Genomic DNA, 14,571 nt, shown 5'->3' with positions numbered 1-14,571 from the left:
GCCGCCGGCCGCCATCTTCTGTGCGCGTCCCGGCCGCCGCAGCGGGGCGAGCCGGCACACGGGACAGCGCCGGGGCACGGCCGGCACTGCGGGCGTCGGAGCTGCGGGGCGGTGCGGTGTTGTGCCGGAGCGGCTCGGGATGCCGGAGCGCTGGAGCTGCAGAGCGGGGCGCCGGAGCGGGGAGCTGAGGTGCCGGGACAGCTCGGGGTGCTGGAGCGGGCGCGGAGTGCCGGGGCGGCTCGGGGTGTCTGTCAGTTCGGGGGGTCAGTTCGGGGGGTCGGGGCGGCACAGCGGCTCGGGGTGCCGGAGGTGAGGGCTCGGGGTGCGCGGGTGTCGGAACAGCCCGAGGTGCCGGAGCGGTGGAGGGGCTCGGGCTGTCGGAGCCGCTTGGGCTGCGGGGTGTCGGAGCAGCTCCGGGTGTCGGAGCGGCTCCCGGTGCCGGAGCAGCTCTGAGCGCTCGTGGCGTGGTGGACTAACGCTGATACTACTGCCGGCCGATCCTGGTGTGAGTGGCTGTCAACTCGCTCGGGCTGGGGAGGTGGCGGCGGCGAGGAGCTGCTGGGAGCAGCGTGCTCTGCTGTGGCACCGCACGGGGAGCGAGCGGATCCCTGCCGGCGTCTGTCTGTCGGAGGGACAGCGGGATGTGTCCCGATCCTCCAGCCGAGCCCGGCGGCCGTGCAGCGCGGCGTGTTGGGCTGTCAGTCCGTGCGCTTGGAAAAACGCTGTGACTGGTCAGGGGATGGAGAGGACAGCCCGGCACTCACACACCGTGACTGGACAGGGGATGGAGGGGACAGGGACAGCCCGGCACACACACACTGTGACTGGTCAGGGGATGGAGGGGGACAGCCCGGCACTCACACACTGTGACTGGACAGGGGATAGAGGGGACAGCCCGGCACTCACACACTGTGCACATGTCAGGCTGGAAAGGACAGCCCGGCACTCACACACTGTGACTGGTCAGGGGATGGAGGGGACAGCCCGGCACTCACACACTGTGACTGGACAGGGGATGGAGGGGACAGCCCGGCACTCACACACCGTGACTGGACAGGGGATGGAGGGGACAGCCCGGCACACACACACCGCACATGTGGGGCTGGAGGACACGGCAGCTTTGGCTCCCTGTGTGAGGCAATGTCTCCGTGCTTGTAGCCGCCCCCGGAGTTATTTAACAGCGATGTTTTGTGCCGCTCGCTGTGCGTGGCGTGTCAGAGGAATCAGCTGGACCCTTCGCGTGAAGTGCTGGACCTTTAAGTGTTATTTCGGAGTCAACCGGCGCGTGTTCAGGTTCGATGTGTGATGTGTGTTCTTCCCGTAGTGTTATGGGAGGGAAAAGCTTTTGTGCAGTTAAGTAAACGTGAGTTTCCGGGGTTTCTGGTGAGCGGTAGGACAGCTTTGAAAACGCTTGCTTGCTTTCCGGTGTCCTCCCAATGTGCTGGCTCTCTGAACATCTTCTCTGTCCGAACGAGGTTTATTTGGTGCTCCTCGGGGGTTGTGTAAGCTCAGAGGCTGTCGCCTGATGTGTCTGTACTTGCAGGCAGAGCCGATAGTAAAGGCACCCTCCCGAATTTCCTCAATGAATCCGTGTCTCCGCCTCAGCCAAACCTCTGTGCCTGTGGATTGGCTTTTCCGAGGTTACAGCTGTCAGAGGAGGCTCCGTGCTTCCCTCCTTGGTTTTACTCACCTGACTGGTGATACTAAAAGCGATCTGTTTTCTTTTCCTGTTTACTGTGTCTAATACACTGTGATCAAAGCTTCCAGTAATTCCCAAAGAGTAACTCTGCTAGAATCTGGGATTGGAGTTAAAAGGAACAGCCTTGTGGTACTAATGAAGCAATATTGGAGACTAATTTGGTTTTCTCAGTCTTGAAGGTCTGCCTTGCAGTGCTGTGTTTGCATTTAGTATCTACGTTAATTTTTAAGTCCTATTGTTATTTTGATAAATGATGTTTTCTTTTAAACCTGTCAGAGGAAAATTGCTATGAGAGTTCAGGCAAACCAGCTGCTTGTGGGCTGCTTAAATAACTGAGGGGATTAGATTTAGACTTCAGTAAAACCGAAGAAGTGTTGTCCTAAAAAGTTGCTTTTCTGTGAGAGTGAGGTTTGTTTCCTCTGCACTGACATGTGGCTCTATTTGATATATTATGTAATAGTTCCAAAATGAAATGATGGAAGCAATGTATGAGCATAGTGCTTGATGCATCAGCCAGGCAAGGTTATAAATTCTGCTGTTCATAGATTATTCAGATTATTGCCATGGAGTGATGGTTTCAGTCATGGGGTTGCCCTTCTTCCAGCGTTGCAGAGATAATTCTTTAATGTAGTTTTTTTTTTGGGGGGGAGTGATATGTAAAGCCCTCCTAGGCAAGGCTGTTGTAGATGACAGTAAATTAAATATTGGAGAAATACCTTAACAGCTTTAATTCACAGCACATACTGCTGTGAGCAGTTTGATGTATTTTGAAAGGGACTTTTCAGGGGGGAGAGGTCTCTACATCCTCACTTCTGACATCTCAGTTGCTCGAGTGTCTCAGGGCCTTTTTCTAGCTCAGGTTTTTGCTGGGGTGCATCTCGTGGAAGGTGTTTGAACCCTCAGGGGTAGCTGCTGTTTTACACTTGCTGGGTGGAATCACACACTGTGCTACGGGGTCACACAGCACCTTCTGGGCTCTGTTCCACTGGAAATAAGGATTATTTACACCTTTGCAGGATTTCAAATGGTTCAGAGCAACATGCCTGTCCTTTACAACCAAGTTTCACTGGGACAGACACGTGCTTTAATTAGTTTGTGATTGATCTTTTTTCCTGTACAGAGGTGCAGATTTTGATGCATTTATTCGTGATGAATATTCTGGAACTATTTCTACATAAGCATCGGAGAGATTTATACCCACTTGCAGCGTTTCACAAACGAGCAGCTCATTTCTCTCACCCGGGGATTCCAGCTGGGAAAGAATTAGGTTTCTCTTCTGCGGCGTGTTTATATTACCAGCGTTTATAATTTACTCCAAATTAAACCCGGGGAAGGGAATTGCGTGGGTTTGTTTCTAAACTCAGGTGAGGCAGGGATCACTGTTAAACAGAAGCAGGAAAATGCCCTTTTGTCGGCTTCAGACACTGAGCAGGAACACTTGGGGGTTGGTTTTTCTGATGAGTAAGAGTTGTGTTTCCTAATGCTAATGAATTGTTTTGGTGAGAAGGGGGGTGGAAATTGCAGAATAGATAAGCCCTGCTTTTGTTTCTTATCACATGTGGTTTTTATTTGAGTACATATTGCTGGAGATTGCTGAGTTGCACATTGTGGGGGGGGGGGAAATGATGTTTAGTAATGAGGCAAATCCAGGCTGAAGGCGCTGGGAAATGAATTTTCCCGGGTTGGGAAAAGCTGAAAGCGTGGTGGGAATTGATGATCCCGGGATTGCCTGGGCAGAGCTGTCTGAACCTTCCTCCCAATCCCTGTGTGAGCATCCATTCACTTACAGTTTGGCATCAAGTTAGAGAGGGAAAGTACCTGAATTGCAAGTTAAGGGCATGATTTGATGCTTCTAAAATTTTGACAGTTCCAGTGGGAAGGGACTTTCTCAGTGATCACCTCGGGATGATCTGTCTCTGACCATTAAATATAACATTCAATTCTGATTATTTTGACAGGCTGGAATCAGTTAACTTGCTTTTTTTTTCTTGCTTTCCCCTCAGTTTGTTCCCTCTCCACCCCTTGGTTCGTTCAGTTTCTGCTCTAACACTGGAAACATAAAATGTTCATCCTCTGGCTTTGAGGCATCCTGGGGCTGGTGCTGCTCCTGAAGCAGCATATTCGTTGTCCTTTCAAAGCAGGGAGCTTTTAACTTTGCACAAGGCATACTTTTCTTGTTTGTCAAACTGTATAAACAAAAATATCCATAATGAATATTTGCTTTTTCTGCAGGGAACTAGGAAAGCTCAGTCAGGAGGACTTTGAAATATATGTGCACACACACACAAGATCATTAATATAATGGCAGTGCTTATTTGATATTTAAAAAAAAAAGGTTATTATGACCTACTCCTACATTCACTTTTCTTTGGAACGTCCTTTTATGCTTAAAAACATATTTTTTTTTTGTGATTTCTGTTTATAAGACCAGATAGTTTTCTCTTGGAGAGACACGTGAAGTTCTGTTGTTTGTTGTGTTGTCAACAGCCACTTGTAGGAAGGCACTTAAATAAATGTAGGCAAGTATTACAAGGTCACACAGGAGGGGTGAGGTTGGAGGGGACCCTGGAGGTCACCTTGGCCACCTCCTGCTCAGGCAGGGCCACCAAGAGCCTGTTGTGTCCAGAGTATCTCCAAGGTGGGAGGTATCAGGTGTGGGGGGACTTATTTTAGCTGCTGATCAGAACTGCTGACCTGGTACTGCCTGATGCACTTGGGTTTAGGTTCAAAAACATAAATAAATACCTAAATGACTCCCCATGTGGACAGAGCCTGCTCTTAACTGGATGTTTGTGGGAGGGCTGTGCACTCATAGCCTGTGGTTGAACCCTCACAGTTCCTTACAAACAAGGACAAAGCAGCAGCCCGGACACCAAGGTGTAAAACAGGAGGTCAGCAGAGGATAACTCTGCTTCAAACCCATGCAAATGTTCTGTAAAACAGAAATCCCTCAGAAAGGCTTCACAGAAATCTAAGTAAGAAACTCAAAAGATTTATTTCCATGCAAAACCAGGTGAAATCGAGACAGCAGACTTTGCTTAGGAAAGGAATGTTTAGTTGTTTGTTTTTATTAGAATCAACTGGCTTATGTACTGGGGAAGTGTAGTTTCCAGGTTAAGTTGTTTCTCAGTTTGGGTTCAGCCCCTGTATTTATTTACTCACTTTGGGCGTGTTTGGAGGCTGCCGGGATTACTGGAGTACATTTGGCAGTAGGGAGAGGGTTGTGACCTCTGCTCACGGAATTCTGAACCTCAGTTTTATTTGACATCCCTTTCCCTGCCTTCAGGTCCTGTATTTTCCTTTCTCTCTTTGAGACCCATTGTGCTGAGCAGTGATGGTCCTCTCCGAGTGCACATTTCGACACGTTATTTCACTTTTCACCTCCGAGCCTCAGTCCTTTCACCCGCAGCGTATTTTTGTGGCAAACACAAACTTCCTCCCAGTCCGTGGCTGGTGCTTTAACATCCTTTCGGATGACGGTGTATGAGGATTAACACCGAGCACCGCCGAGCTGTTAAACCGAGGAGCTTTTGGCTTTAATTTGTTGCGGCTGAAGCTAAACAGTACAAAGATTTGCTTCTTAAATCTCCCATCTCCCGGGCAGTTTATTAGGGCTTATCACATTAACACCTATCAGCAAACCTGCAACAACTGCTCGGGAGCAGCGGCTTAGCCCGGGACAAATGTCACTGATCCCCGAGGTGCTTTTGAGCTGCAGCAGCAGCAGCAGGGGCGTTCTGCGTTTTGGGGTCTGAGCCATAAAGTTGGGGGAGAAATCCCGTTGTGGGGCTGTGGATCATCCCGTGCTTTCACCAGGAGCGCGTGGGAATGGTTGGAAAGCTTTGGTGTCATGCTGAGGTTAGATGGGTTCAGCCCTATCTTAGCACCGCAGTCCTAATTTAGATAAAGGGGCGGGTTTTGCTGCGGGTCAGAGGCTGCTCGGGGTCAGTCGGGCTGGGAGATGTGTCCCGACTCCTCCGAGTCCCTGCAGGAGCACAATGGGATGTGCCCGCTGTTAATTAATTGAGTCACACCTCGAGCCATTATGCAGGAACTTTCCCTTGGAGGGAGGTTTCCTGGGATGAGCTGTCATTCCACGACAAAAGCTTAGGGGAGCACTTGGGAATCTGCCTCTCTGCCCTGCGTGGCTCAGCTCTGGGACACCTCAAACGCAGGGAGCAGTTGTTCCTTTTCCTCGAAATTAAAGAAATAATACCTCAGGTTCCTTTGGATGTTGCTCCTGCTTGGCCAAACCGAGCAGCAGAAATTGGTACGATTTCTGTTTTGACGGAAATCAGGAGAAATGTTTGAATAATTCACATCAACAGACGTTAAATCTGCTTACAGTAACCCCTGGTTTTAATTATTTTTCCTAAGAAAGATCATTTTGGCTGGTGCCAGACGTTCAAAAGGTTATTTGTGATTTATTTTGCCAGCAAGGTTAATAAACTTTGTTTATACTTGTGAACAGTTACGTGCCTTAATATATTTATCATTCTAACACATTTAATATTTACATAAACCTTGGGTGTCCCAAAAACCACTGGTGGTGAAGATCAGTTGTAGAACTAAAATTTCTGTAACAAGCAGAGAAGAACTGGACCAGAATATGAAAAGGTGTAAGAAATAGGGAAAGTAATGTTGTGAAACTGGAAGTAACATCAGTATAGAGTGTCACAATTTTATATTTAATTTCATCAGTTGAACAAAATAAAGTATTTGGGAATATACTACTTAAAAGATTTGATTTTTTAATTCAGTTTGCAAATTCCTACTTGTTTGTATAAATAATCACTATGTAATTATTATTAACACTGAAGGTGTTGGGTTGAAATACTGACCATGTTCATACAAGAAATGCTCTAAATATGAGGAAGCAGAAAAAAAAAAATAAATCTGTGTTCTAATTGTCCCTAATTGACTTTGGTGCAATTCTGATTGTGATTGATACATTTACACCCATAAAAGCCTAATTTATCCTCTGGTCCCTGTTTGGGATGCTCAGCACTCCCAGCATCCACTGTGGCAGGATTGTTGTCTGTGAGGTGTGTTTTTTCTGTCACCTCCGGGTGAAGATGTGCTCAGCTCGACTTGTGAGGCTGTTCCCAGTTCATTAAATGCCATTTTCCCCTCAGTTTTCCCTATCAGTAAATTCCTGTCTCATCCCATCCCCCGGGACACCCGAAGCAGTTGATGCAGAAACGCTTCCTCCCCCTTTCTCCCTGGCTCTTTTCTCGTGTTTACATTGGAATTTCTGATTTGTTTGTCTCAGCTTTGTGCCTCTTTTCTGGCTGCACCTCACACTTCGTCTATCTTCGACCCGGTGAGAGTTGCATAACAAAAACTGTGCCTGCTTTGAAGCATCCTGGTAATTGTGATTCCTTGAGCCAGGCTTGGATATAAACAAAACACTGGGAGTTTCACTGGGATCCATTGGTTCAAAAAGTAATAATATATATGTTTTTTTCAGTTAAAGGTGTTTAATTTAAAATGGAATTTTGTAGTTAATTTTTAATAATTTTAATTTCTCTATGTGTGTTTTAATTTTTGTAACCTTCTCCTAAGTTGTTCAAACTTTAGAGCCAACCTGGTGTCTTATTTTTTTTTTTTTTAAATTATAACAGAGTGGATTTCTGTGTGATTTATCAGATCTTCAGCCCTCCAGGTTTCGTCATTCAGTGATGAAACACCATTTGTTTAAAATCTCTCAGACACAAATTCCCTGCTGTTGGGGTGTGTGTGCCTTAAATCATTTAGAACTTTGGATGTTGCTCCTGGAAGGAAAATGTTCCATGTAATCCAGGGTTAAATGCACCGAGGGAGAGGTGCCCTGATCACCTGTCCCAGCTCCTGCTGGACACTTCCCAGTTTTCCCTCCTGGTGATTCTTCCTCCCTCAGTCTCCAGGGGAGTTTTGTGACTCACGGTCACATGGAGGTTTGGATGTGTGGAGCCAGGAATAAACTGAATTCAGAGTCTGTGTTTGATGCTGTGTTTAATACAGGGGAAAGCCAGATCTCACTTCTCAGTAAACATACATTACTCATAAACTACCAGAAGCAGCTTTTCCAAAAGGATTTTTTTAATAATTCGGTTTTTTTCGTTGTTACAACAACAATTTTATTTTTAATAATTAGTTTATATTCGTGTTTTTGTTGGCTTGGGAACTTGTGCAATTAAATGTAGCTTTAAAATCCGGTGTTCTGGTTGGTGTGGGGGTTTGACAGTTCACAGACAGCAACAGTTTTGTTTCAATATGTTCATCAATAGTGAAAAATCATTATTTATAGGGCTCAGAGATTGCTCATGTTCTCATACATTACTGCTGTCCCACTCAGGGTGATATTTGGGATGTCTCACAGTTGTTTTGTGGGGTGATTGAAGTGGCATTGTTTCCTTTTTGTGAATTAAAGTTATGGAGGGGATTTGGTTTTGGTTTGGTGCTCAGGGGTGACTGAAGGGAATGGTTGTGATCTGTGCTCATCTCCCTGCCCCTGTACCTTCACCACTGCCTCTAATTTCCACTCTTATTTCCCAGATTACTTTAAAGTGCTTAAATGGCTTTAAGCCGACTGCCAGAGGGGAGAGGAAGGCATTCCTGGGAATTGTTTGGGTCCAAAGTGGATTTTAACTCATTTAGATACACATCTCCTATGCAGACCTGTCTTATCTGGACACCCAGCTCCTCCAGGGCTCTTTGAGCCTCCAGCAGCTCTGAGATAACACCGAGGTGATGGGGCTGCAATCAGCTCATTGGGATGTAAAGTAGGCCCAGAATGGCTTGGCTTGGCTTTTCCAATTGCACTGGCACTGCTTTGGGAAGTTGCAGTTGTTTAATGATGGGGAAAGGGAAGAAAGTGATGGAAAAGTCTTTGAATCGTGGAATGGTTTGGCTTGGAAGGGTCATTAAAGCCCATCCAGTCCCACCCTTGCCATGGGCAGGGGCGCCTTCCACTGGCCCAGCTTGCTCCAACCTGGCCTTGGACACTTCCAGGGATGGAGCAGCCACAGCTTCTCTGAGAAACCTGTGCCAGGGCCTCCCAGGGAAGAATTCCTTCCCAATACCTAATCCAAACCTTCTTTCTTTCACTTTAAAACCATTCCCCCTTACTTTGTTGATTTTTTTTTTTTTCTGTTGACATATTAGTTCACTCACTTCTGAAATAATAAAAGTACTTTAGAGTAGCTAAATAACACCAATCTCACCCATTCCAGGGACTTGTGGGAGTTTTTAGGATGGAGTGGGACAATTTGATTCACTTTTCCCTGCCTCCCTTCTCTGAGTCAGTAACAGCATCCCCCCCTTAGTCCATTTTTTTGGCCTGGAGTCAGAATTCACCACTCTGGAAGGCAAGAGTGTGGCAGGTGGTTCTTGTGATTATGCTTTTGTTTTTTATTTTAAAGGGGTGGGGAGTATCATGGTGGAAAACCTGATATGGCCAAAAGTTGTTCCCCTGTGTGCCCTGTGCTTCTTGTGGGTTTTCTTCAGCTTCCTTCCACTGAGAGTTGGAAGCTCCTCAGGGAAACTGGGAGGAGTTTGTCCTATAAATGGTTTGGGTGCATTGGTTGCAGCTCAATATGTGGATTTTTATGGTTTGCCCAGTGCCCTGAATTAACTGATAACTAACAGAGCCTTTTGAGGGGACACCCTGTGCAAGAGGAGACAGCTCTGATTCCTGATTAGATTAATTCTCCACTGGATCAGCAGGAGAATATATATTATCAGCTTTGCCAGTCACTGCAATACTTGTGTTTCAAAATAAATTGGAAATGAAATGTGTTTCAGCCCTCGGGGGTAGAAATTTTCGTGGTGCACAGACCACAGGAAGCAGAGGTTTCCTGCTCTAAATATGTGTCCTTATTTCCATGGACTGTTTTCCATCCCCGGGGCAGAGGGAGGGGAAAGAAAGGAAAACAAGGCTGTAGGATTGTGTGGGATTGGAGGGGTTAACTGCAGAAGAAAGCAAAAAATTGGTGCTTGAGTTGACACTTTTTCTCTTGAGTATCTTTTATATAAAAAAAGTGGGTGTGCAGAGAGGGAATAGATGGGGCTGAGGCTTCCAAGGGGGGGGAAGAGGCTTCTGACCAAATTAGCTTTGGAGCTTCCTGACACTTCCCTCCAAAAGTGTTGTCAGGAGGTGTTACTCGCCGTGCCTGAGAACTCTGCAAGATGAGTCTGCACATTTCCAACCCAAATACTCTGCTTTTCGTCTCTGGATCTCTGCATTACATATAAAAATGTCAGCTGATTTGTATTTCCTGATTTGAATACGATGTTAAGCAAATAGTCTTTAGTACAGTTTGCTTTGCTTTGATTCTGGTCTTGATGCAGGTGTGTTGGAAGGCTGACTTGGCCTGGAAATGGCTTATTTTGGGTAGGTAAAGCTGTTGATAAATTCACTTTTCCATTGTGCTTGCATGGAGTTAAAGCCAAGTGAAGGTGGTGAAATAACTTTCTAAGGAGCTGTAGCATCCCTTGTGTGGTGTAGTTTTAAGGGATGAAGAAGGGAACAGGTCCATTTAATCCTAAAGGTTTGTCTTCTAGGGATCTGTATCCAATATGGAATTGCTCATTGGAGTTGGGTGATTAAGGCAGATCAGCTTTGCAGTGTGAGGATGGTGCTGGGCATCTCCAACCAGGCTCATCCCAAAATCTGGCACAGTTATTTAAAGCACCATGATCTCTGGTTCTAAGAGAGAACTTGGGGGTGGCAACAGGGAACTTAAAGATTAAAGAAAAACCAAACTGGTCCATAGGATCCAAGTGCTCTGGAATAGCAGTGGAATAAAAGGAAGCAGTTCCAGTGGGTTTGGAATGAGATGATCGTCAAGGTCCCTTCCAACCCAAACCATCTGGGATTCTGTAATATTGGTAAATACAGTTCTAATGGGTAAAAATAATATTCAGTATTGATCCCTCTTTCCCTTAAAAGGTCCTAAATATTATTTTTGTTAAGCTTTGATTTATTACCGTTGCTGGACTTTTTGTTTTAGTGAAGAAACTCCCAGGGAGAAAGTTTGGGAAGAACATGAAATCTGTGGTGTTCAGGGATGAAAGGACATGGCAGGGAAGGCACCTCGCCCTGAGTTGGATTTTAAGCCTGGTTCTAAACATCTGGTTCTAAAAGCTGAATCTTTTTAGGTACCAGTGTTGTAGGATTTGTTGTTGTGGTTGGTTTCCCTCTGAAGAAAACAGGATTGCAGCATCCCAGAGCTGTGGATATTGGGGGCTAAAGCTGCAGTGACTCCCTGCCAGCCCTGGGGTGAGTCTGTCAGGTCTCTGGTGCCCGAGCTGGGAGGTGGAGGTGTGAACCTGCTGGGAGCAGCTGCTCTGCTGCCTCTCCACAGGGATCAATGATCCCTGCAGGCAGGACAGCCTGGCTGCCCCAAGGAAAACAGGCTGGCATTGGAGGGATTTGCTGGGAAGGGCTCTCAGGGAGGGAGCTGTGCCCAAAGTGTTGGGAGAGAGCTTTGGGATGGAGCTTTTCCCTTGGAGAACGCCCTGGTTTAATATATAAATATGCTAAAGCAGCAGCATTACCTACACTAAACATTTAGATATTTCTAATGCTGTTGTTGAAGCAATAGTCCAGTCTGAGCTGTGTTTGTTTGGAATCTTTTGGTCAAACTAATGAGAAAGGTCTGGATGTGCTTTTGAAGGAATTAGTGGGCAATAACTCTTTGACAGGTGCTCCTTTTTATCCCCATGGCAGCACATTCTGTTTGCTGTCAGCACTGGTTCCTCTAAAGCTCCTTTATTTCGTGTGAGACCTCTGGAGCTGCCCTACTGCAGGACAGAGTACAAGTTTAAAATATGATTTGTATTTCCAAACCACGAGAAAAGATGAAAACTGGACCAAAAGGTGTATTGGTATAGCAGGGAATAAATCTGCCTGTGAAAACATTTTGTCATGTTAATAAAGCCATTCAAGTAGATGGACTTTCATATAAAAACCTTCAGAGTTTAAACAGAATTGTTTCAGGAGTTAAATTTTATATTTTCTTTAACTTCACCTTCAGCACAAAGATTTGAGGGCTCTACCCAAATTTTAAAATTGACATAGTTTATCTGCCTCTCCTGGAGCTGTGCTGTTTGAGCAGTGACAGCAGCACTGCTGCAAGCTGGAATTTCTGTTTGAAAGCTGTGTTATGCTTGAAAGCTTTTTATAGTAAAGCCAGTACTAACACCTATTGTCACATTTGCCTTGGGAGCTCTTTGTGTTCTTACTACAGTGCTACAACAACTGAGAAAATCTGAATTACTCATCGGGCTGTGGAGCCAGAAGGTGTTTTTGAGTTTTGGTTTCTGTGTCTTTCACTGCTTTTTCTGAAAGTTGAACCTTATTTACCTTATTTTATAATGCTCTTCCCTGTTATTCTGCTGTCCCAAAGCTTCTCAGAGTTATTGAGGAGCCCTGAATCTGTCAGTGGGTTGCCAGAGTGGCTGACAGCTCTGGTTGTGAAGGAGAGGGAGAGGGAACTGCCCGTGGTGCTTCTGGCAAAGAGGAGTTAGCACATCATGGGAACAGGTTACTGGGGAAACTGGAGGCTTTCAGGACATGGACATGGAAAACAGCAGCTCTGTGGTGTTGACTGTTGGAAGGCAGCTCTGGGGACATCAGCTGAAAGCAGCCCAGTAATGAAACAAATGTTCTTTAGCTGAATTACTCAGCGCTGCAAAGCTCTCCAAGACACACTGGAGTGGTGGAGTGACAGATTTACTCAGTGTGTAGTAACTCCAGCAGATCACAGCAGCTCTTGGATTGCATGCCTGTCTTAATTCTAACAGCATTCCCTTGGGAGCCTGATGGATTGATTTAGTGTTGCCTCATCTGCTGCAGGAGATTCCCAAAGCTGCTCTTCCAACTCTGCAGAAATTGCATTATTTGGGTTTCTGCAAATCTTGATATTTAAGAGGGGATGGTTTATGTTTTCAAAGATCTGTTTCCCTTCACTGCCCTTTTTTTAAATACGGTTCTGTGGAATTACAGGGGAAGAAATCCTGGTTTGGGGAGAATTTCCCAAGTGTGTAGCACAGTGCCTGAGTGCCAGACTGCCGTGGGTGCCAGGCTGCACTGGAGTGTGGTGTCAGTCCTGGCCTCTTGGAGTGTTAAATTGTGCCAGAGCAGGATATAGACTGGCAAACCCTATTTTCCCCCCTTCTTTTGTTTTTTTTCCCCAGCACTTAGGGGGTGGGAATGGCTAGAGGATAACCTGCAGCCCCTGGAATAGGCAGGGTAAGGTTGCACAGGGCTCAGCTTCTATTTCAACTTGATGTTCTGCTGTGCCATCCTCCCTCTCCTCAAATTTTGGGGAAGAACAGTGAAAATCTCATTCTCCTGTCAGGCTCCTCCTTCCACTAGTAGTTCATGTGCTGGGATACTGCAGTTTGCTTTTTTTATATTTTATTTACACACGTGGAAAACTTGGTGCTTAACTTTTCCAAAGGGCTGTGTGGATTTAAGGTCTTGTCCTTTGAGGAATTCCACTCTTCCTCTTCCCTGTACACACAAAAGCCTTTTGAAGTCTTGGCATGAGGTGGTTTTGTAATGGTTTGAAGTTTAACATGAATATTCATGAAAAGCTCTTTAGGAGAGGAGTTACAGGTTGGCTCTGACTTGCAGCAGTAGATGGGTTTCTCTGAGTTAACTAATAAAATCATGTGTGAAAAAAATCTTTGTGAAACACTACATTTATTGTGATCTTGATTTGACTTGAAGTGATTCTGTGGAACTTTGTGATTCCTGTCCCATAAGAATAAAATGAGGTGATACCTGTTCAGGGAGTCCCTGCTTTAAAGGTGTTACTCTGTGAGAACTGTTAAAGAAAACAGGCCAGTAAGGATTGCTGGGCAGACAGGAATGATGAAATTTGGTATTCTTTTGACTTTATAATCCTTTAAAGGCCTGATCTTGCATATGTTTTCTTTCTGAGAGGTTTGGGTGGGTTTGGCTTTTACCAGCCCTAATTTTCTACCCCTGTGTCATTCGAATACCTCTTTCCCAGCCTGGTGGAAGGTGTTGTCTGAACAAAGGGTTCTCTTTATGCATTTGCAGTTCTGCTCCTGCACTCATTGCACCTCACATTCCCATCAGTCAGGAACCCCAGGGAATGCTAAATGATGGAGAGAAGCCCTGGGAGGTGCTGCTGCCCTCTAAAATCCAGCAAAGCCTCAACTCCGTGATCTGGGTGTCCCGTAGGACACCAGGAAGGCAGCAGGAGGAAGGATGACTGTCTTTGTGTGGACTTCACCCCACTGGTACCTAAATAAACAAACCCTTGTGTTTTCCTCTCGCAGGAACATCATTTGCAACGGGCTATCTCAGCACAGCAGGTCTTCAGAGAAAAGAAGGAGAGCATGGTCATCCCAGTCCCCGAGGCCGAGAGCAACGTCAACTACTACAACCGGCTGTACAAAGGAGAGTTCAAACAACCAAAGCAGTTCATTCACATCCAGCGTAAGTTACCAAACACTGGCCTTGTTGTGTCTGCCTGGCCCCCCTCATTTAACTCCAGTAACCTTCAGGCAGGCCGAGCACAAAGCTGCTGTAAAATTAAGACTCACGAATCCCAGGGGGATTTGTGGATGTAAATTCCGGTATCTTCTCAAGTTCTGGGAGGATTTCAGGTGAATGTGAGGGTTTTTCCTGCTGTGTTTGGTTTGGGCTCTGTGCTGATACTGTGTGTCCATGTACAGCCTTACCCTGTCTGTTGGGCTTCCAGGAATGTTGATCCAACCTTTCTCCTTGTGTTGTTTTCCTTCCTAATCCTGAGAAGGAATAGCTGGACCAGCCTGGCTGCCTCCTAAGTGCTTGTACTGATGCAGGGAGTGGAAGAGAGGTTGTCTTTTGCTCGAGTCTGGAATTCCTGTCA

At 46.1% G+C, this 14,571-nt stretch overlaps 1 protein-coding gene across 1 annotated transcript in view; it reads left to right on the top strand.

The window, feature by feature from the left end:
* The window catches only part of EPC2 (enhancer of polycomb homolog 2), a 39,011-nt gene that overhangs the window by 528 nt on the left and 23,912 nt on the right, over nucleotides 1-14,571 (top strand). Inside the window, exon 2 of the mRNA XM_027656189.1 lies at nucleotides 13,997-14,156. Within this exon, the coding sequence (XP_027511990.1) occupies nucleotides 13,997-14,156 (160 nt within the window). The remainder of the gene's footprint in view (nucleotides 1-13,996; nucleotides 14,157-14,571) is intronic.

Source organism: Corapipo altera, unplaced genomic scaffold, assembly GCF_003945725.1.
Source record: "Corapipo altera isolate COAL_440 unplaced genomic scaffold, ASM394572v1 68, whole genome shotgun sequence".
NCBI lineage: Eukaryota > Metazoa > Chordata > Aves > Passeriformes > Pipridae > Corapipo > Corapipo altera.
Note: the sequence above shows the minus strand (reverse complement) of the source record. Positions and strands in the feature narration are given on the sequence as shown.